Consider the following 24330-nt stretch of genomic DNA (forward strand, 5'->3'; position numbering starts at 1 on the left):
GTAGGAACAAAAAGAGAAAAAAAACTTAACGTACTTTTACAGAAAAATCAATAAATCCGGTATTTAAAATAGCTATACTCTATTTGAATATATTTTTTCCTGTGATGAATTTCCAGTATCATTTCCAGTATCATTACTCCCGTCTTCTTGCACTGGGGGCCCTTCAAATATTGTCTTTGAAAATTGGAGTCAAAAATTGAGAACCACTGGTTCGGAGAGACTTAATCCTTGATCAAACCGTTTCACACACAGTGAGAAAAGAGATGATCCAGCAAAGTATAGTATGAGAAAATTAAACTGTTTTATGACCTTGGATGAATGTGGGAGACTCCAAAACAAATTAGGAGCCTTTAAAATAGCAGAATAGGGGCACTTTAATGCAACTTGTATATATAAAACTTACATTCAGAATTTTCAACATATATTTTTCCACACAATCAGCACAAAAACATCCAAAAATCAGATTTCATGTTGGTCTAGCTGTACATTGCTCATATAAATTCATTTGTATAACACTAACATTGTCTAAAAAAAAACAGAAAAACAACAAAGAATATTTAATTCCCATATTGATTTGCATCATGAAACCTTTAATAAATCTGAGTATGTGCGAAAATGTGTGAATAAAACGGAGTTGAAATGAGGTACGGCAAGGTTTACATCCACAAAAGCCTTGGGGCGCTGGGGAATACGTCACATCTTGCAGGAATGCTGCCAGAATTCACATGCTGCTTGTGTGGAGAGACTTTGATGTGTAAAACGCTGTGACTGCTGGGCTGTAATTACCTCGCCCTCCGGGCCTGTTTCTGTCTTTTTCTGACACTTTTTTGCACGTTTCACTTTGTAAAGCCTTTTTATTTGTTTCTTCTTACCGTAACGTCTTGAACTTGGGGTCGTAGTGTAGGTCCTGTTGGTTGGGGCCGGTTAGCAACTTCCAGTATGGTCCGCAGTAACACAGCCAAAACACTCTCCACAATCAGATCGACCTCTTCGGATGCGGTCGGCTCCTGCATACACAGGCACATCTGTAAGGGTGCGCCCTTGCAAGAGGTCAACGTGATTTTATGCATACTTTCTGACAGGGTACTAATGGTGAAGCAGTCGTGAAAGTTTCAGCTGTCATTTCAGTTTATACATGTATTGGAGGAAACCAGTGTGGCTGATGCACATTGGTCTTTTTCTGTTTGTGAGAGCCGTCATTTGACTTCTTTAAGGTCAGACAGGATGTCTACATTTAGACCAGCATCAGCATTTTCACAAGACAAGTTTCCCGTGGTCTACTTCAAAGCAGAAGTCAACACAAATTGGGGTTGTGCAAACCTTCTAGGTTGAATTAATGACAAGTCAATCTTCAGGAAGTCTTGCATAATTAGGAACGTTTAGGTTCACATTCTGAGGAATCGTGAGATATTCAACACTTTATTATAGGGTCCAATTCTCAGTTTGTTGGTAATCTCATCCACGCAGTTGGTGGCACATTTTCAGAGCACTGTCCGAGAGTTGTGCGAGTGTTATCTTACCGCGTCGTCCTTCTTGAGGAGAGACAGCATGCAGGTGAGTATGTGAGCACACATGATGAGATCTCGCTGCTCCTGCAGGTGAGCCTGGAGCAAACGCAATACCACTGGGAGCAGAATACATCTAGACTCTGATACAAACACACAAACATTGAACAAACAGACTCTAAAATTAGGTATAGCAATCTTTATTATCATCATCAAGTGAGCGTGTTTACCAGGGTTGATGTAGATTTGGCTCTCTACGGTTTTCGTGATGCAGTGCAGCTTGACGGCCTCTAGGGGACAGTCTGCCTGAGAGGCGGTGGGGAGGCTGCCCAACGTCTCCCGTACAAACGCGGCCACTTCCCTGACCGTAAAGAGCTTCAACAACTCCCCGTACACTGCCGGGAATTGCTGCAGAAACACTGCCTGTGAATTCAAGTGCACAATCAATCACCAATTGATCACATGGATTCAGATTCAGATTATTTTATTTAATGCCATGTCAGCATTCAAAGCTATTTTAATGGCAAAAATTCAATTACAAAAATACAAATATCATTTAAATACAATAAAAACAAATACAAAAACAGTAAGTCATATTATTCAAGATTCTATAAATTAACATATGATAAAAAATCCAAAACAGTTTCAGGCATAATCTTATTAAATATGTCCTTAAGTGAAGTAAATCCACTGTATTGTACTAAGTCCAGGACAATCCAATAAAATATGTTTGACAGATAAGGGAATCTTACAAAACATGCATAAAGTTGGGTCTTCTGATCACATGGAAATATAAAAGGAATATGTGAAAACAAAACTGTAACTTTAAACTCACATACTACATGAAAACCATGAAAACTACAAGTGAGAAAAAAGTGAACTAAAATAAAAAGAAAAGTGCAAACGTGCAAAAAAATACAAATCAGTGGGGATTGCAAATAAACCGAACTAAACTGCCACTATATTAAACTACAAGCAACAACGAAAACCTACCAGTGAACATGTATAAAAAACAAAAACAATGCAAATATAATGTGCAATACAATGATGAAAACCAGTGAAAAACATTTAAATAAAATACAAAACATACTTTTGAGTACAAGAATTAGACAGCAACTATATACAAATGGTTAACTATACTAAAAAAAGGCAAGTATGTAAAAAAGAAAAGAAAAAAGAAAGTCTAAATAAATTACAATGTCAACTTAAACTGTAAATATCGGCAGCCAGTAACCGTTTTTACCACTACTAACCCACGGCCTATGAAGGAATCTCAAACACAAGAAGAACATGGCCTGAAGACTGAAGAGAGAATGGGGCCAACCCTCAACACATAATCCTGCTGTGAGGGGCCAGTGTGGAGTTTATAGAGGGACGGGGGGGATTATGGGGGATTAGAACAGCTCTGGCCTGCATTCTATCACTGCCTTTGTTCTGCTCTCCATGAAGATTAAAACCTCCAAACGGCAGTCAGTCCAACACAGGGTAATGAATCGTGTGAGATGAATATATATCTATAGACATATTCTGCAGTATAATACCCTATTGAGCTCTATTAACTATTCATTTTAAAACAATCCAGAGTGTTAAATGATACTAGCCTTAGATTTATCCTATGGAGCCTACGGCACAATGATGGCTAGAACTAGCTAGAAGTGCCCCTATTATGCTATTTTAAAGGTTTCTACTTTTGTGTTGGAGGTCTCCTTCAATAGGTTTACATTCATCCACGGTCATAAACACTTTAATTTTCTCATAATACACACTGAAAAATCACCTTTTTTTCTCAAAGAGAAAAGTATTTGAAACTATTTGATAAAGGATTCAGTGCATCTAAACTCCTCCTTTCCGCAAAGCTACTCTGCTCTGATTGGTCAAAAGGCCCAGTCTGTTGTGATTGGTCTACCACTTACAGTGCATGTCAGAAACTAAACCTTTCTAGGTTGGTTCGAGCAAGTCTGAGAAAGATGTATCACCAGATTTGTTAAACTTTGTAAGGTTAGTGATATCAAACTTTTACAAAATACTAATACTTGTATTCTAAATTAGTATAAGTATACTGAAATATTAAGCAAGTAAACTAGACATGCATGAGCAGAACTGTATTTTACACTTTGTTGTTGAGTTACATATGTGAAATAATTAGCACGTAATACATTTAAATCAGCAGAACTTCTGCTCACACACATTACCATCAAATTCTTTGGCAAAATAACAGACGGTTGCGACTGACACAGCAGTATAAGTTTACTTTTTTCGCACACCGTGTTATATCATATAACAAAAAAAACGTTGACTGGTTGCTTTACGCATCTTTTAAATAATAATATTTCTGTGTAAGTGCACTGGTCTTGGTCAGGAACAGCTGCCAAGTGGGCCAGACTTTATGCTGATAGTCAAAAGTCTGGGTATGTGAAATTACGAAATAAAGCAGTCTGACGTTTTGAAAGCTGGATTTGCAACCAAAACGTGCAATACATGCCCCATCACTGATGCTGTGGAAAAAAGACCAGTTCTGTCTAGAGTCTTCCCTAGAGTTTCTTATAATCTTGTTGCACCTTTATTATCTCACTTTTTTTCCATCCTAATTAATTCTTTTCATCCTTATCCTCTATATTCATTTAAAATGTTTTTTTTTTCTCTCATTAAATCCCAAAGCAATCCTTTCTTTGGACGTATTGGTCTTTCTCTTTCAAAGGGCGCGTATGGGCTGCCGTCCACAGTCTGAGGCTCTTTGTTGAACACGGCAGAACATCAAAACAAACTCACACCAAGGCTTGAACAAAAGCTAGAGTGACGGGCAATAGAAAACGCTCTCGCATTCAGCTCAGGGAAGTCGGAAATATTTGCGGGAGACTTCAAATGCTCTGCCTGAATTTAGGGGGGAGCATTCAAAACCACCTTTGTACGACATTCTCCATGAAATATGAAAGATCCAACTTTAAAGGGTGAAATGTGTTTCAAAATCATCCTTCCCTCACACTCATTTTTATAATATTTTTTTCTATTTTTAAATGAAAATTTATTTTACTCGCATTGAAAATGTGTTCATACGAAATATGAAGCTCACGTCATATCTGTGTGCAGTCTGCATAGTGACTGACTGATTTTTATTTGAAAAATGTGTGTGTGTGTGTGTGTGTGTGTGTGTGTGTGTGTGTGTGTGTGTGTGTGTGTGTGTGTGTGTGTGTGTGTGTGTGTGTGTGTGTGTGTGTGTGTGTGTGTGTGTGTGTGTGGTTCTATTTGTTCTACAGACTCATGCCTTCATTTGTGTGTGTTTGTTCTGGATCGTGCCAGATTTTTAATTTATTTTTTATATATAAAATATACACAGGTGAAACTCGAAATTTTTGAATATCGTGCAACAGTTCATGTATTTCAGTAATTCAAATTAAAAGGTGAAACTAATATATTTAGTATAAATAACTATATACATATGCATGATTATACTTTTCAGAAGGCCGACATTTCTGTATTTAAAATCCTTTTTTTTTTTATTGATTTCATGCAATATTCTAATTTTCTGAGATTTCGAATTTGGGGTTTTCATAAGCTGTAAGCCATAATCATCAAAATTATAACTTTTTCATGATATTCTAATTTTTCGAGTTTCACCTGTATATAACATGTGCCATATTTTTTTATATATATAACAAATCCTCACATTCCATTCATTCATACGGGGATCAAATTGACCCCTGAGGGTAGGATTCATTACTTTTTTTATTTCAACCACATAAACTCTTTGAATCTAGTCAATGCTTTTTTTTCTATTCCAAGTTCAAGTGTGACAAAAGTCCTAAGGTCTTGCACCACTCAGATGAACACCCAATTTAAAAAAAAAAAAGTGTTAATATTAATTTTAGGTCAAAATGACCCGAGGGTGAGGGTTTAAAGACATTTCTCTAGCAAATAAATGCTTAATACAGCAAATGTGCCTTCTAAACACCTCCTGATTTAAGGAAATGATTTTACTAGAGAATAAAAATAATTGTTTAATTTTTGTTTTAATAAAAATAATAAATATAAAAAAGTAAAAAAGATAATTACATTTTTATTAAAACACAAAATTATTTTATTTAATTATTTTTATGTATCGGTGGAAGAAAAGAATGAGGAATGTTGCGTGCTAGACTCAAACCTGTGTCACCCATATGAGCACCACAGCATGTTACGAACCATCGCTCAACTGTACAATTTAAATAGTTTTTCAATATAAACAGATCGCATTCTCTCACCTGTGTCTGTGTGATTGGCCGCGAGCCCTTGTTCTCCTGCGAGAGGAAGAAGCGGATGGACATGAAAAGCTCATGCATACAGCAACGGAACTCCTCCTCGCTCTGTCCGCCTGTGGCGAGGGCAAACAACCGGCGCGACTGGATAATGTACTTAAAAATATACTCTGTCGCCTAGGAATGCAAGAGAACAGCAGATCTGAGCACAGAACGCAACATAAAAGCAGTGTATTGAAGAATGCATGGGCTCTGTGAACTAATGTGATGTGGAAGTCGTAGCGGCCCAGAGCTAAGCATCACAGAAATTAAATAATCAGTACATTGCGAATATAAATTGTATTTGTGGTTGCACAAAATCAGGAGATGGAGGACAGTAATGACAGACTCTAAATAATCATCATGAAAAGCAGAGAGTTAGAAAAGACGTGTAGTCTGAAGTAGGGAAGGATTTTGCAAGGGCTCTCACCTTTAGCACCTGTTGGATGTGTTCCTGGCGGTCCGCTTCAATAATGCGGTCCACGTACCACTTCAACACCTTGATCAGATCCCTGGCAGAAACACAAAATTGTGCAAAACTAACCATCTACAGTATATAGATCTATTTTGTTTGGTATAATTGAAAGCATTTATGGAGAGATTCATAACCGAAACCAATCGGACCTTTTTCTGAATAAGATTTATAGCGCTATTGGCAAATTAACTAATGTACTAGGTCTACTGTATAACAACTGGGGTTTTTTGCCATTTTTATGGATAAAAAAAGAAAGGAAGTGGTGGCAGAAAATGATTGCAAGCAGAAGTAGGGTGCAATGAGCAAATGTTGCAATCAGGATTCAAACTTGCGTTGTCTGTATGAGCACCGCAGCTCAGTGCAACCACTAAGCCATGGGTCTGATAAGCATCATTCGTGTTTTGTGTCTTTTTTTTTCAAAGCATTAGCATTCTAGACAAGCACTTGGCTTAATTTTTTAATTTTAAATAATTAGTACGTATAGGAACACATAAAATGCTATTTAAAGTGATGCCATAATACTGCAGGAAAATAAAATAAACTTGTGTATCACAGTGTATCGCGTTAGCTTATGTACTGTAACACATTAAAAAAAGTAATGCAATAGAATCATACAGTGGGATCCCTGGTAATTTCCATTGCGATTTCCTAGCATTGCAGTGAGAAGTAGAAAGAAAGTGACGTTCACTGCAGTGGAGCAAATTAAGTACGAGAAGAAAGATCCTGTGCTGATCTTCTATTGTTCTGCAAGTATGCGGTTACATGCTTTTTCAGAGACTAAAAATCACAACAAAAGCAGAACTGAAAATCAGAACGGAAGAAATTTTAAACGAAAGAGCATGACGCAACACATTTGCACCAGTGAGCAAGAAAAAAAGGAATTAAAAGATGCATCTAAAGACCCCATGAAACTGCAGCTTTGTGGGCCATGTCAATTAGCTTTGATGCTAATCTATATAACAAAATTAACTTTTTGCACATAAACATTTGTAAAATGTACGGTCTCATTTTATTTTGTGATCTTATGGCTGTGTTTTATCCTGTCCAGTTTTGAAGTTAATTGGTTGCGTAATATGCATATTGGACAACTGTGTAGGCTGTAATGTTGGCTGATCTCTAACCCAAATGAATGAACATGCAGTAAAATTGAGTGTTTATCGAGTGAAGAATCAGCGCTGTACTGGCTGAGAGTCAGGTTTCAAGAGAGCTGTGAACAAAAGTTCTGTTTTCTGTGTGGACAAAAACAAACTATACAATGACCCTAAAAAATTATTTCGGCTCTTCAGCCACATTTATCAAATATCTTGCATAACCTAACAAAACATTAAACCAAGTGGCAATTGTTTAAATGAAAAACAGCACAAGCACACTTCACAAGCATTTCACAAAAACATGTATGAAATTTTCACATTTTAAGTGTATTTACATAAATTGTGAAGTTTCAATTTCAAATCGATGGCTCTTATTCGGACATCCTGACCAGTATGCATTACAAGTAACATGCATTAAGTAATCAGATAACTTTTTTAATTCTGTTTAATTAACTCTTTCGCTGCCACTGATGGAATTATCCTGGCTTTCCATATTTTACTGTTATATAATAGGGGACGCTATTACGCGTCTTCTGAAAGCCTACTGAATATCCAGATCAAAAGGAGCAGAAATAAGCGATAAAACATTGCATATGCACATTGTAGTCTTTGAAAAAAATAGGATTTTATCAGCTTTTTGTTTAAAATATTGCTTTTTTTATGAAACCTACCCACATTCAAGTGTTGATAAAAAAGTATGCATGAAGCTAGAATAAAACAACATTTTCTTTCTTTTGATATATTGCATGTTTAGATATTCATACAACAAAATATTCTGGGGGCCATGAAATGTTTGTGAAAATGATCAAAAATGCTGGCAGTGGCGGGCAACTTAAAAAAAAAAGTGGTGGGGAAATAGTTAATTTGCTTACACATTTTTTTAAACTACTGTATTAAAATTCTCTTTTCCTCCATAAAAAGTACAAAATAAACGAACACATTACATTCAACTTTCAATAAAAATAGTTGTACAGTAGGTAATATAACCCATAATGTTAAGAGATCTTTAGTATGACATACAAAGCTTTAGGGGAACAGGAAATATTCTAAGTAGACTGTATATAATGTAAAAATACTCTAAATGTGTTTTTTAAAAGAAAATGAAGGTCTATGTTATAGTAGATATATTTTTTAGGGAGTTACACAATATTGTAAAACATAACTTTTTAAATGTAACTTTCCCCAACACTGATCCTGACAGTTTGCTTTAAATTTCTGGACAGAGTGAAACACTGAGTGTTTAATGTTACCTGTATGACAGGGCTCCTGCAAAGTGGCCTTCAATGTAGGTGTCCATGACTGGTTTAAAATGCTGGAACTTGCTATCCTGGAGCAAGTTTATAATGTGCACCTAAAATCAAAAATGCATATGGACAATAAGCAAAATGTAATTTCATTGACCTGTATTGTGCCAGAAATTAGGGTATTTACCTACCAGAGAATCAAACACCTTTAGTGCATATTTCTGTGAGCTCTCGTCCAAAATGCCGAAAAGCGTGTCCAGTGTATCCTGTAAAAACTGATAAAGGATATTTGACTGTATTAGTAAAGTGCACCAATTAGGGCAAATGTTACTATGATTGACATGTTTATTAACCAACAGCATTGCTCTGAAGTGCAGCTGACCTTAACTATTTCTGAGCCATCGATCTCTTTGAGTTTAGAGAGGCTGTCACTGATTCTCTCCGGATGGGCTCTCCACTTCAGTAAGTCCAGCATGTCACCTGCAGGAAAAATTATTATTGTTATGACATGCCTTTTTTTATTTTGTCAGGAAACAGACTTTGCCAAACACTGCTTGCAACAGCCCAAATATTCCCATGTTCTGTGATGAATCAGGTTGGGTGTTGCTAATATCAGCTATTATGCCAAGAAAACTTACAAATAGGCAATAATAAAGTATCCCGAATGGCGAGAGACACACACACACACACACACACACACACACACACACACACACACACACACACACACACACACACACACACACACACACACACACACACACACACACACACACACACACATTACCGTTCTGTGTGAGTTTGGTAGAACAAAGGAATGAAGTGATCCACAGGGATTCCTTAGTGCCTTTCACAGTTTGGTTGTTGCCAGGCAGATTTGATTTCGAGAAGGGCAGTTTGAGGTAGCGAGCACAGTCTTGCAGGTTAGCGTTCTCCTCACACTGTAAAACATGCATGAAAAAAGATACTACTTAGTTCACCTAAAAGGGCAGCTTGAACATTTTGCAAAGCATATTCGTTTTTTGTTCCACAGAAGGCATAAAGTCATAGGGGATTTCAAAAAATTACGACATTAGTTTTATTTTTGGATGGACCATTTCTTTAATTAGCATCATGCAATCGCTCCACATTCAGTCAGCAGTTCTTTTGCCTCTAGCGGAAATGCAAACAGCTGACTTATTATTTCTTTTTTGTATCATTTATCTTACTCAAAGTGCTACACGCAAGTGGTCAGCAGAACTGAAAGCAAATACACAAGGACCGTATGCTGTACATGACCAGTAACACTGCACAGCAGTGATCTCCAGTGTGCTGCATTAAGACTTTTGTGTAAACACTGAAACAAACCGCCCTATTTTAGCATGTGTAAATAGGCCACGAGTAGCTCCTAGTGTCATAGTGGGCCTGTATGTATGGACTAAGCCTCTCAAATATTATTTCATAAATACTCATTTATTACATGTGTTCTACATGGTTAGATTTAAATAGGGCATTTAGAAAATGGGATTTTAATTGCTATTTTTAAATAAAAGATAACATAGACATTACTAAGCTGCAAAAATGAGCTTTTCGGAAATTGTCACATTATCATTATCGTTATAATACATGTCTTTTATTCATTCAGAGGCTTCTTGAATGAATTAATGTTTATAACTACTACTAATGAAGTGTGAGGGGTGAAAGGTACAACATGACACAAATAACAGCATCACTTTGCATGTGCATGTGTGTTTGTGTTTGTGACCTCTTTTAAGGCTGTTAAATGCAGAAACACTTCAACAGTCTGCAATTACCAGAGCTATGCCCGAAGCATGCTCTTAAATTGGGTGTGCCTCAGGGATGTGTGCTCCGACACGGTTATTTAACTCTTACAATTTTTAACAAGGAAGCACCTTTTAAATTCAAAGCTTTTTATTAGCCTCAAAGGAACATGCAGAATGAAATGCATTTCAGTCAGGACAATTTAACATACTGTGGCTCTTGAAATTGCATTTGTTGCAGAAGTCAATGAGACATTTTGACAGCTGTACCTTATGAACTATAAGCTCATGGGTGCCGTCGGGCAGAGTCCGACCGTCTTCCTGCATTAGAGGAACGAATGAGAATCCGAAGAGCTTCTTCTCCCCCTTGTCTTTCGCTGGAGAACACAAACACTGTACATTACATGTCAACTTATTATTTTAAATCATACTCGATGCTCACTAGGGTTGCCAGATTGATGACAGGCAATAGGAACAAGCACAATTGACAATGGAAAGTGACGAGCCTTACACTGTAAGCATACTCACTCACTCACTCACTCACTCGCTCGACCACTCACTCGCTCGCCCACTCACCCGCTCGCTCGCTCGCCCGCCCGCTCACCCGCTCACTTGCTCACTCACTCGCCCGCTCACCCACTCACCCACCCATTCAATCACTCACCCACCCATTCAATCACTCACCCGTTCGCCCACTCGCTCACTAACTCGGCTCCAGTGTATTCTGAATAAGAACCAACTCTTGATTTTAAACCCTACACCAACACCAAAACCAGCATAAACCAGTCTGGAAAGACATGCTGGTCTATCAGCAGGCAAGATCAATAGATTTATTGCAGATGATTTGAGGTGTATTGGTGTACAAGAAGTCTATACATATGATGAATAAAGCACTGGCTCAAGCACATATCTCTATGCTTAACTTGGATGTATTTGCATCAAAAATGTCCCATATTTATCAAAAATACCCCTTGGTGATTATACTTGCCCATTTTAAGGTCCCATTAGTGATCTGACTCACACAGTTCACTGTTATCCTCCTGCACTTTCATTATTCATTTGAAATACAGCTAATTTAACTTCCTCCCTCAAGCTCTGCATCTACTAAGAGTGGGACATACTGTCTTCTCTCAGTCGTATGTATTATGTGAATATCAAAAGCATCATAAACTGAGGAACAAAAAGAACAATGTCTTTTCTCAGCAGACTCGGACTTACTGGAACAGTGGCGGAACTCGAAACGGACGTGAGAGCCGCGGAACATGTCGACAGGGATGGGAAGCTTGATTAGCTCTGCCCATCGCGGGCTGTTGTTGTGGTAAAGCACGAAAGTGTGATACTCGTCTCCGCCCGGCTCACCCGAACCCACGGCCACAAACCCCTGGAGAGAGAGTCAACAGACACGCAGTGAGTAAGGGAGGATACGGAAAACCACAGACCTCTCACCTCAATGGCAGTTTGCTAGAAAACAATCTATGTCAGACTTTGATCAGCTTTTCACTTTATATTACCTGGTCTCCAAGATCATGTCTATGTATACGTAATCAAGAAGAACAAGGAACATTTATCCGCTTAAAAACCTTGAGAATTTGTCCATCGATGTCCAGCGCGTAGGCGGTGACTTCCACGTTTCTCGCCACGCTCTTCCCTCCCTTCTCAAACTCGCCCTTCTCCAGTGTGATGTATAGATCATTTCGCATCTCACCTTTAGGAAAAGAAAAGAAAGAACAGTTTTATGTTGCCATAAACTTACTATTTGTCAGTCTTTACATCTGTACTTTGGATATGCAAATTATTAACCAATGAAAAGTATTACAAAAAAAAAAACATGTGATTAAACCTCGTATCTCCATTGGATCTTCAAACTGTCAGTTAAACCTCATAACTCCACCTGCTTCTATTGTGAATTAAGTGCCACACACAGTTTGGACCGTCTCTGCTTGTTTGCAATGCAAGGGTACACGCATTTCCGAAATTCTCTGTCCAAAAACTTAGTAACTCCGTTTGAGCTTAATTTTGGTAAAATGTAAAGTCGCAATTTTAGACACACAAGGATTCGACAGCGATGACATATATAATTTTTTTTTATAAGAAGTTGAGACAGTTTTTCTAGAGTAACTCTGGGTTAAAGGCTTTGGTCAGTGACTCTCAGTGTCACTTTAACTGGGTTCAAACCTGCAACTGTTCGCAATCTAGATCCCACATAAAGATTTGCGCAAAGAGTGCATTTTCGGCATGGATTTTCAATGTTAAAATGAAACAATGTGTCCCAATGAATGCCTTCACACAGATCTAATGACTTTTTACCATGTACATTGATTTAATGTTGTTTGCTCAGCAGAATAACCCACAGACCAAAAAGCTTTTTCTCATGTTTCTGGAACTCGAATTGATCCTGAAATGAAAATGCTTTTTTGACATCAATTGAATGGAAATGCAAAAACACTTCTCTCCTCAACAAGCAACATGATTTGAGTCGTAGCACAATTGGTGCAGGTTTAATATAACACTTTTTCCTCCGGTTTCACATACAAGGCTTAAGATAGTCCAAGACTAAAATGCATATTTGAGCTGTTTTAACTGAAAGCAACTTGCACTGACACCTAGAATCAGAATCAGAAAGAGCTTTATTGCCAAGTGTGCTTGCACACACAATGAATTTGTTTTGGTACTGAGGCTTCCAGTGGACATATACAAATACAAATACAACAAGAAACATAATACCACAAATTATAAGAATAAAAAATAAAAATATAAATATATGAGAATAAAAGTATCACAGTTGGGTTTAGTCAGAATAGACATTTTCAGATTTACAGATTATGAACATAATTATGGTGTTTTGAATATTATAAATAAATAAATCTACATATAAGTATCACCTGAGTTGTAGGATATTGCACAAAACAGTGGGAGCATTGCACTTAAAGGCATATGCCTTGGGAGGTGTGTTAACTGTTCAGGAGGGAAATGGTCTGTGGGAAGAAACTGTTCCTGTGCCGAGATGTTCTTGTGGCCAGTGATCTGAGTCGCCGTCTTGACGGTAACAGTTCAAACAGGTGGTGTCCAGGGTGAGTGGAGTCTGTGGTGATTTTACCTGCTCTCTTCCTCATTCTGGAAGAGTACAGGTCCTGGAGGTTTGGCAGGGGGGCACCAATGATCCTCTCCGCAGTCCGGACTGTCCGTTGTAGTCTCCTGATGTCTGATTTGGTAGCTGAACCAAACCAGACAGTGATGTAAGTGCATAAGACAGACTCAATGACAGCTGAGTAGAACTGAATCAGCAGCTCCTGTGGCAAGTTGAACTTCCTCAGCTGACGAAGGAAGTACATTCTCTGCTGGGCTTTTTTCACAATGGAGTCTATGTGATTGTCCCACTTCAGGTCATGAGAGATGATAGTGCCCAGGAACCTGAATGACTCCACTGCTTCCACAGTGCTGTTAATGACGGTGAGTGGGGGGAGTGCTGGGCTTTTCCTCCTGAAGTCCACGATCATCTCCACTGTTTTGAGCGTGTTCAGCTCAAGGTTGTTATAACTGCACCAGACAATCAATTGTTCAACCTCCAGTCTGTAAGCAGACTCGTCACCGTTTCGGATGAGGCCAATGACAGTGGTGTTGTCGGCAAATTTCAGGAGCTTGACAGTGGGGTCTTTAGAAGTGCAGTCATTAGTGTACAGGGAGAAGAGCAGTGGGGAGAGAACGCACCCTTGGGGGGCACCAGTGCTGGTGGTGAGAGTCCTGGATGTGAGTTTCCCCAGTCTCACTCGCTGCTGCCGGTCCGTCAGGAAGCTGGTGATCCACTAACAGATCGAGGATGGTATGGAGAGCTGGTTCAATTTGGCTGTGAGAAGACCAGGCATGATAGTATTTTAGGCCGAACTGAAGTCCACAAAGATGATGCTTGCATAAGTCCCTGGTCTGTCGAGATGTTGCAGGATATAATGCAGTCCCATGTTGACTGCATCATCCACAGACCTGTTTGCTCTGTAAGCAAACTGAAAGGGATCCAGCAGGGGTCCGGTGATGTCCTTCAGGTGGGCCAACATCAGTCTTTCAAACGACTTCATGACCACAGACGTGAGAGCGACAGGTCTGTAGTCATTAAGTCCAGTGATTTTGGGTTTTTTGGGGAAAGGAATGATAGTGGAGCGTTTGAAGCAGCAGGGAACTTCACACTGCTCCAATGATCTATTGAAGATCTGCGTGAAGACCGGGGCCAGTTGGTCAGCGCAGGCTTTTAAACAAGCAGATGAGATGCCGTCTGGGCCTGAGGCTTTCCTAGTCTTCTGTTTTTTGAAGACTCTGCTCACGTCCTCCACACAGACCTTAAGCTCAGGTTGGATGGCAGGAGGGGGGAGTAATGGGAGTGCAGGAGGTGATGGTGAATGTGTGAAGTGCAGGTCAGAGCCGGTGTGTGGTGTGAATTAGGGCTTTTCAAACCTGCAATAAAATGAGTTTGAATCATCAGCCAGGTGTTGATTGTCCACAGATCGGGGGGATGGTGACTTGTAGTTGGTGATGTTCCTCAGGCCATTCCAGCCTGATGATGGGTAGTTGGATTTAAACTGGTTTTTCAGTTTTTCAGAGTAGCTTCTTTTAGCAACTCTGATCTCCTTTGTCAGTCTGTTTCAGGCCTGGTTATACAAGATTTTATCCCCACTTCTGTAGGCATCCTCTATGGCATGACGAAGGTGTTTGAGTTTCCCATTAAACCATGGTTTAGCATTAGTAAATGATAAGAATGTCCTGTTAGGAATGCATGTATCCTCACAGAAACTTATATATGATGTTACAGAATCTGTGAGTTCATCCAGATCGTTGGTAGCAGCTTCAAAAATAGTCCAATCAGTGCAATCAAAGCAGGCTTGTAGATTCTGCTCTGCTTCATTAGTACATCTTTTTACAGTCCTTATTACAGGTTTAGCTGATTTCAGTTTCTGCCTGTAGGTCGGTATGACATGAACCAAACAGTGATCAGAGAGCCCCAAAGCTGCTCGTGAGACGGAGTGATACGCATTTTTTATTGTGGTGTAACAGTGGTCCAGTATATTACTGTCTCTGGTGGGACATGTAACGTGCTATCGGTATTGTGGTAGTTCATGGGAAAGATTTGCTTTGTTAAAATCCACAAGAATGATTAAAAGAGAGTCAGGATACCTTTGTTCTGTTTCAGCTATTTGTTCAGCCAGCTGTTGTAGCGCCGCGCTCACGCACGCGTCTGGAGGGATGTATACATTCACGAGAATGAAAGAGGAAAACTCCCGAGGCGAGTAGAAAGGTTTACAGTTTATGAAATGTGCCTCTAAATTAGGAGAGCACATCTTCTTCAGTGTTCTTACATCTGAACACCAACTTTCGTCAACCACCTCTTGTTTTCCCGTTAGCTCCACGATGCGATCCGCTCGGAACAGCTGGAAGCCCGGCAGATGTATTGCGTTGTCCGGTATGGCTTCACTCAGCCAGGTTTCAGTGAAGCACAGAGCAGCAGAGTTTAAAAAATCCTTGTTAGTGCAGGTGAGGAGAAGAAGTTCGTCTGTTTTGTTAGGAAGGGATCGGAAATTTGCGAGATGAATACTGGAGAGTGCAGTGCGCAGGCCGCGCTCGCGGAGTTTAACCAGAGCGCCGGCTCGCTTCCCACGTTTGCGTCTGACCGCGCGTTTAAACAACAACGCTGCCCCTCCGACGAGAATGTCCTGCAAGACGTGCGAATAATCAAAAACTGTAGAAAAGTTATCTGGTGTGTGTTTCCTAATGTCCAGTAGTTCGTCTTTGGTGAAACTGATAGGAAAAGAATGACTAAACGCAGAACAAACTAACAAAAACAACACAATAGCTGGAGAGCCCCACACCGAGGCAGCCGTCTGCGGCGCCATCTTGGATATTTTATGAAGTTCATCCCTCCCAAACATCCTCAGCAGGTGCATCCTGCGACTTGTGGATCAGACTGCTAATGAATGATTACCAAAAACACACATATTCTCTATCACAAAGGAAATGCAACTACATATTTTTACCTTGTCATTTTTCATCGACTGTCTGTGCCTCGACAACCACGTGCATGCACATTTTCACATTTGTAGAAATGCAAATGTTACTGCCAACAGTAGGTCACAACCACATTTCATGATGTACCAGTTCTTATTCAAGAACAAGTACATTTCCTGAAACTCTGTTGGATTATTTTGTGGACCTTAACTCTAGAAAAGGTGCATGATTTGTCCCTGGCAGCGTGGTTTGAAAATGCACAGTGAACTGTGGTACACATTTTAAAGCATTGCAGCTTTTGCAAATAAAGAGGACAAAGAGCTTCCGCCACCTAAACCACCAAGCGGAAGAAGTCGTGGTTCCTGTGTGTGTGTGTGTGTGTGTGTGTGTGTGTGTGTGTGTGTGTGTGTGTGTGTGTGTGTGTGTGTGTGTGTGTGTGTGTGTGTGTGTGTGTGTGTGTGTGTACGTGTAATGCAATTAAGTGTGTGCAGTCCTACTTCAAGACGCAACTTCAAACCAGTAGTCATGCCAACTAATGTCCATATAACAGTTGCTGTGGCAACAATCAGATATATATATATATATATATATATATATATATATATAAAAAATAAAATAAAAATCACAGTGAATTTCCTGGAAGATCAGAAACAGAACTGGTGAATGAGAATGACCTGGAATATGCACAACCACACACACACACAAACACGCAAGCGTGCATGCGCGAAAAAAGAGGGAAGATCAGCCTACAGCAAAGGACTAATAATAAATCCGGCAACCATAAGGCACAGTTACTGCAAGTGATGGCACATTCATCCAGGAGACAGGCTGCTTGTGCAACCAAAACATCTGGGTCAGTTGTGGAAAGACGGAGAGTGAAAAATAGTCTCAGACACATACAGACTGTCTGATGCATGCTGCATAAAACACAGCAAGATCTTCTCAAACTTGCAAGCTATAATCTGATTGGTTGGCTTTGTACAACTTCTGAGAGTCAAGGTGTGTTGAATTTTATCAGTCTGACAAAAAAAGTCACATTTGTCAAAGTACTACGTATGCCAAGAAGAGCAAATCAGCATGCAGGCTAACGTTTGTAGCAAATATTTGAGATTTGTCGCAACAGAGCCTTACTAGAATATAAAGACTAGGTAAGTGAGTTATTGTTTTATTTTCACCTGGCATGATGACATCAGAGAAGCCCAGTTTTTTGGTTATGGACACTCCTCTAGTGAAAAGGACCATATATTCTCTCCGCAGCTGTTCAATGTCGCCGTGCAGCAACTGAAGTGCCACCGCCAGACCTGGATTGAACACACACATCAAATATTCATATTTATTCTTAAACAAAGAGAGCATAGAATGAGATAATTACAGATGATTATTCACAGCTTTCTCAAATTACTTAATTAATGGATCTTCACCCAACAGACTAACGCTGAGAAAACTTCAATACTGCACATAATGAATATTCACAGGTATTCACTGAAGAGGACATGATAAATATTCATTAGAAAGCTCTGGATATAATAATCATCCCACATTCTACTCTCTCAGTTTGACAGGATGTGATGCTAAATGTCAATTTTGTGTTTTTTTTTTTTTTTGGGGAGATTTAGCAAAGTTTCTGTTTCACATTTAAAAGGTTTATATTTCAGTAAACTGAAGTTCTGCTTTTTTGACAATTGTATTGTGAAAGCTATGTGAAAGAATCCAGAATATGCTTTCTGTCACACTTCTAACCACATGAAACAGAAATCGATACATCGCTATCATCGTATCATCATCTCACAAGTCATTTCCAACAACCTATTTTCCTAATTTTCCAAAAGATTACTTGACTTCTCTGTCCAGATTCGAGTTTTACTGAGCTTTGGAGAACTAGACGGCTTAGGATGGAAAACAATCTAATAGCCCATTGGTACATGACAGTACAATGATTAAGCAAACATGTATCAGGCTCTGTGCTATTGCAGCTCTTAATGATGTTCTGAAGCAGTGCCGAGGTTGATCATGAACTGTCTGGCACATACTCAATGGCAATGGCTTTATGCTGTATAATCGCTGTTTGATGGCACAGGGTCAGAGAAGTGCTGTTGGAGAATTATTCAATTACTGAGCTCGCACAAAGTCTCCATTAATCACACAGACATATTCAGATCGTGTACATGGGAATTGAGCCAAACTAAACCTACCCAAATAGAAACATTACCATCAATAACCATCACACACTTTGCAGCGATTAGAAGACTATGATTAATAAAACTTTCCATGCAAATGATTTACATCTGAATGCAGTCACAATATAAGCAAGATTCATTTATGGGTGTCAAGGTTAAACATAAAACGATTGCAAATTTTAAAATAAAATAATAAAAAATAAAAAAACAGGAGTTTGACAAGCACTAGACACCATATTATTTACTGATATGTAATGTAACATAGCATCTTCATTTTAATCCAATTATAGTTTCAAGCCATTATCATAATCACTGTTTAAAAGGGTCTTGATAAAGCGGTTTCTTTGTCCTGTTCAGCATAACTGATGTGGTAGAGATTAATCTTAAATAAAAAAAAAATACATAAAAAAACAGCATGGCTGATGAGTGTGTATCATAGTGAGGATGTGATCTCATCTCTCAGTGCATGAGCAAGCGTTTAACAAACCTGCATTGAATAATTTCATATATTAGAAGAAATCATATCTTCATTGATTCAGATAAAATTTAGCAATATGGTACTTTTGTGAGCATTATTGTTCATTGTCCGTTGTGCTGAAGAACGTGTCGAATAAATTAAATAATTGATGTATTCCCTGGCTTTGCAGTGTGATTACTCAACATCTAACGGATGTGGAGGTGCTGCGTGCAATTACGAGCTCTTCACGGAAAATGCAGAAATCGCAAAAAAAAACTGCAAATCAACCATCTGGATACTTGTGCTTCTTTATGTGCAAATCTTTTTTTTCCCCGTCGAAATGAAATGTATTACCATTTTTGGATAAGCCACCCTGAGGGGCTTTTCATGCGTCTTTAGATCTAAAATTATTAACTTCGAAGTCATCATGCAAATTAGGTTTCTGGGAGAGCCAAGCATCTTTATACCACCGCCAGATATGCTGGCAAACCGCGTACACAAGCATTATGCTGAAAATGTGGTTATTTAATTTAATGGAAAATACACTTTTGAAGATTTTATTTTCCCTAAAGTCAAGTCACCTTCATTTATATAGCACTTTTAACAATATGGACTGTTTCAAATCAGCTCTACAGTGATAAAAGGAAATTAAAGTAACAGAGATTGTTTTGGCTTTACAACAGCTCTAGAATAAAGTTATCAGCTAAAGATAGTTTGGATTGATTCACTTCCGTTGCAAAGATCATTAATTGTTAACTTAGCTAACACGACACCATTCTAACAGAAGACCCTTAACGCGCTCCGGCCCGCTCATTCGCACAACAACAATGCCTAGTTGCTCGAGAATGCAAACCATAAAATAGTATCCATGGTGCAAGCCCTTAAATAAATATATATATATATATATTTTTTTTTTTTAACAAAAGTTCTCAAGTCCATTTATCATGTTTATTAACATTTCTTGCACCAATAACAGTCTTCATTGGAGTTTATGACCATTTTCCAGCCTCTCTCTGACATTTAAAGGCTACTTGTTACTGTACCTTTAAGACCATAATGCAAATGACCTCTGTTATAATTGGCTAACCTATTTTGTATGTATGGTTTTGAGTCCCCAACCAAGTCACTGGATATTAAATTAGGTGTTGATATGCAACCATGGGCAGTCTTATGTTAATGTGGTTGTAATTGTGAGGTCATAACAATGGTGATTTCTGATCAGTTTATGCAGATTGTTTTCAATAAGTGACTTGACTCAATCTCAAGGTTGTGGCAGCTTCATTACCTGTGTTGGAGCCTGAAAGGTTGTATCTGGAGTTGACTTTTTTAATGATGTTGTCGTGAGTTTGACTCCAATCACTCTCTGTGTTGCAACTGCAAAAAACAAAACAACAGAGGACAATCAGCGTACTGGATTCAATCACACAGCCACACAGATATAAAGAACAGCAATCACATTAACAGCTCAAAGGACTGGCCACGAGCCAGCTGATAATGTGTGAGTGTCAACCATCAAAGATCTAGAGCCAAACACATCTGTCTGTGTCTGCCCTCCAAAGTAGGCCACACTATTGCATTTGTATTTCAGGCACCAATTCTTTAGATAAAAATCATTACACTTGTAAATACAAATTTCTCCCAAAACACAGAAAACGTCCTCAAATTTTAATGGGGAATGGCGATATATAATAATATAATTAATATAATATAATAATATAATATAATATAATATAATATAATATAATATAATATAATATAATATAATATAATATAATATAATATAATATAATATAATATAATATAATATAATATAATATTGACTTCTTCAGCAATGTACACGGCTATTTATGTACAGCTTTAACACAGCTAAGACTATTTTCATGTCAAATTCTATAATTGTTAGGCCTGGAAATCAAAATTTTTAAATTCCCTTATAAGTACAGGGTTTTCATTATTGTAGAAATTAATTGGTAGAGCATATTAAAAATGATGGTGACGAGGCAACCTCAACCAATCAGGGAAAAGAGTTGGTCTGAATCCAAGAAGTGAGACTTGGCTGTTTTCACTGTCTTTCGGTGGTATATTGTGTGTGTGTGTGTGTGTGTGTGTGTGTGTGTGTGTGTGTGTGTGTGTGTGTGTGTGTGTGTGTGTGTGTGTGTGTGTGTGTGTGTGTGTGTGTGTGTGTGTGTGTGTGTGTGTGTGTGTGTGTGTGTGTGTGTGTGTGTGTGTGTGTGTGTGTGTGTGTGGTCACTTACGCATAGACTTTCAGCAGGTGGTCGTCTTTGGAGTCAGCAGTGAGGAGATCAGCGATGCTGACCACAGCGCAGCCGAACGGACGCCTGTATTGCACATTACACGTGTTCTTCTTCTCTCCTGCACCCATCCTCCCTACACACACGAAACAATCAGCGCTCATCACATGCCTGCAGGGTCTTTGGCATCAGTAATTATTCTGTGGAGACAATATCGGCTTTTACCAATCCTAATGATGTGTACAACAATATACACGTCTTTTCTCAGGTCGCCGCTCCCCAGATCCTGAATAAAACAAACAAAATTTAATCAACACCGATTACTCCGCATGATTAGTCTGGGAGTGATTTAATCTCAACACTCACCACAAAAAGTGTGCATTGTCTCTCGGTCTTCTCGGGAAACTTGGGCAGACCATTTTTATTTAGTTTAACAAAGAATCTTTCACTGCAAAACAAAGAGAGAGCGAGAGGAATACTTTCAGTTTAAACACTGAGTACATTATATACAAATGCAGTTTAAAAACACAAAGAATTAAATTAAAAGAAAAGAACACAAAGAATTAGATTTTCAAGGACAAAATACAGTGTGTAATATTTTTGGAACCGATTCAAAAATTAAAAAAGGCAAATTCCCTTTGCCTAATCAAATATTTAACAAGCAGATCTCCTACATAAAACGGTTCATCATAACAGATGTTGAACTGTCAATGAAACCAGACAAACTTTCAATACCATGCTTTTGTAACATTGAAATTTTGAACTATGCACTACAATAATACCATGTATACCATGATAATATGTATAAAATGTATGATAAATATGATAAAATGTTTTTTGCATATACAATGGCATTATCCTGATCTTGGTTATGTACAAATAAAATAAAATTCATGGTATTACCACAATAATATCATGTTTTTTTGGAAAAGTACCATGGGGTTTAAACATAAAAAAATTAATTAAAAAAAGGTACAAAACATGTTTAAATGAACCAAAAAAAAAAAAAAACTCAAACACCACCACATTTTTTTTTAATAATAACAATGGTAATACAAAGTTTACTGGACACATACCATGCTAATACTATAGTTGTTTTTTTCCGGGACATCTACCATGGTATCTGATACAACCATGGTGTCACAATAATTTTTTGTAATTAAAATATATATATATATTTGTGTGGTTCCCGAGGTAACACCATCAAGATACTTTATTTTAAGTAACTCCAGTTCTGCTGTGAACATTTGTATCCAGCAAATTAAATAAATGTAGTGCAAACCATGAGGGAATCTGCCAGCTGTCAATACAAGGCAATAATGGGACAGACACATATGTCCGTAACCGACCGACCTCATAAATCCAGTTACATGACTTTCACAGCTTCATGATAAAAAGAAGAGCGGCCCTATAATGTATCCCAACAGGAACAATAGCTGGCAATAGAGATTGAACAAAACTTACGCATACAACTCGCTCAGGAAAATACACGCATTCATACACACACTTGTATAAAACCGGACCTTCACACAAACACCATGTTAATTAACTCAGCATTGTTGCGATCCCAGCGTCCCATCACCAGAGGCAGGAGCACAAAGGCTGTTTTGGCCTTTGACACACAGCTGCAGGGCTGCGATCGCTTTCTGAAGAGGCGTCTGTGGACACTGGGATATTCCTTTCGTCAGACATCACGCCAGTATTTCAATGACACACAGACGGGCGGCTTTCTTTCACTCTCGCCTGGCACATCACAGAGAATTTGATATTTCCTCCCTTGATGCCAGGGATTTTAACACGACAAGTTCAAATGGGACACCGATACGACCCCCACGCCTCCCTCCGGACACGGCTGGATAAATCGACACGGATGGAAACGTGATCCCTGTATGTCTGGCTGGATAAATTAACCATGCCACAAAACGGTCCCATGGGAACGAAGGGGGAGCCGTTACCCAGAAGGCTGTCAATCAGCACTTTGTACACATCCTGTGGCACAAATGAGGAGAAACACAGATAGACTCTCTCTCACACACACACACACACACACACACACGCACAAACAAAAGCTGAACACAAACAGCAACCTCGTCTTTTTGTAACAGTGCTCGCTGTCCGTCCACCACTAGACAAAATGGGCATAACTGGTAACATGAGCTGCCTAACACCAGGACTGATACTGAATCACTCGACTCAAAGAAATGCTGTGGGATCAGTACAAGTTAAGCTACATGAAAAATTAATAAATGAAAAAGAAAGAAAAAAAAAAGAAAAAAAAGAAAAGAATTCCACATTGACCATGTAATAATTACTTTAAATGATGATAATAATAATAATAATAATTATTATTATTATTATTATTATTATTATTATTATCATCATTATTCTGTATGCATATACTGTATTATTATTATTATTATTAAAATAAAAGCATACATTTACATGTGTAATGAAACCATATAGTTAGTTGGCAAGGATTATGCATCCAAAATCATAGTACACCAAAAATAGAATTTCAAAAATTAAACAGTTTGTGATTTTTGACATTTGACAGTGATAATTTTAATTAAAGAAAAATGCCAAAGGATGTATTAAAAAACAAAAACAAAAAAAAACGATTACCGGTAGGTTAAATATGTTAACCAAAAAGTATTATTTAGCAAGATGCTAAATTACAGACACATGTAAAGAAAATATAAGGATAAGTATGCAAAACATGGTAAATCTCCAAATATATTCCTATAGTTTTATTACATACTCAGAAGTGTGTACTTTCTCCATCAACAGCACATTACATTACAGTGTCAAATATTCAAATTGGGATACAGCCCCAGTGATTCCCTATTCACTGCAGTTGTGCGAATCTGGGCAGCAGTGTGATTAAATCCACAGGACCGGTCATTGCTGGGTCAGGATAGTCTGAAAAAAAGTGAGTGCCACCCTTCCATATGGAAACAAATAAAGACAAATAATTAACTGGAAAACAGCCATCTAACCAGGTAGGAAAATCGTTGATGGATCAGGACGACATTAATATTCTCCTTCATAACTATAGAGTGATGGAAAAACTCCAATCAATGAATAGAGGGAAAACACGGAGACAATTTTTG

The 24330-nt window shown here is 38.4% G+C and overlaps 1 protein-coding gene across 2 annotated transcripts in view; it reads right to left on the reverse strand.

The window, feature by feature from the left end:
* Window positions 1-24330, reverse strand: part of dock4b (dedicator of cytokinesis 4b) — a 107255-nt gene that overhangs the window by 35946 nt on the left and 46979 nt on the right. For both annotated transcript variants that reach the window (XM_077235020.1, XM_077235019.1), the window contains exons 9-25: window positions 21587-21668; window positions 21446-21506; window positions 21224-21356; window positions 20254-20342; window positions 17510-17635; window positions 11927-12051; window positions 11565-11727; window positions 10617-10723; window positions 9374-9527; window positions 8969-9066; window positions 8778-8861; window positions 8593-8693; window positions 6207-6288; window positions 5744-5914; window positions 1736-1928; window positions 1521-1648; window positions 873-1007 (exon numbers count right to left, since the gene is read on the reverse strand). In XM_077235020.1, coding sequence (XP_077091135.1) covers window positions 873-1007; window positions 1521-1648; window positions 1736-1928; window positions 5744-5914; window positions 6207-6288; window positions 8593-8693; window positions 8778-8861; window positions 8969-9066; window positions 9374-9527; window positions 10617-10723; window positions 11565-11727; window positions 11927-12051; window positions 17510-17635; window positions 20254-20342; window positions 21224-21356; window positions 21446-21506; window positions 21587-21668 — 2032 coding nt within the window. The remainder of the gene's footprint in view (window positions 1-872; window positions 1008-1520; window positions 1649-1735; window positions 1929-5743; window positions 5915-6206; window positions 6289-8592; window positions 8694-8777; window positions 8862-8968; window positions 9067-9373; window positions 9528-10616; window positions 10724-11564; window positions 11728-11926; window positions 12052-17509; window positions 17636-20253; window positions 20343-21223; window positions 21357-21445; window positions 21507-21586; window positions 21669-24330) is intronic.

The sequence above is a fragment of the Siphateles boraxobius genome, unplaced genomic scaffold (genome assembly GCF_051911475.1).
Source record: "Siphateles boraxobius isolate OS27281-9 unplaced genomic scaffold, OSU_SipBor_1 19, whole genome shotgun sequence".
In the NCBI taxonomy this organism is placed as follows: Eukaryota; Metazoa; Chordata; class Actinopteri; order Cypriniformes; family Leuciscidae; genus Siphateles; species Siphateles boraxobius.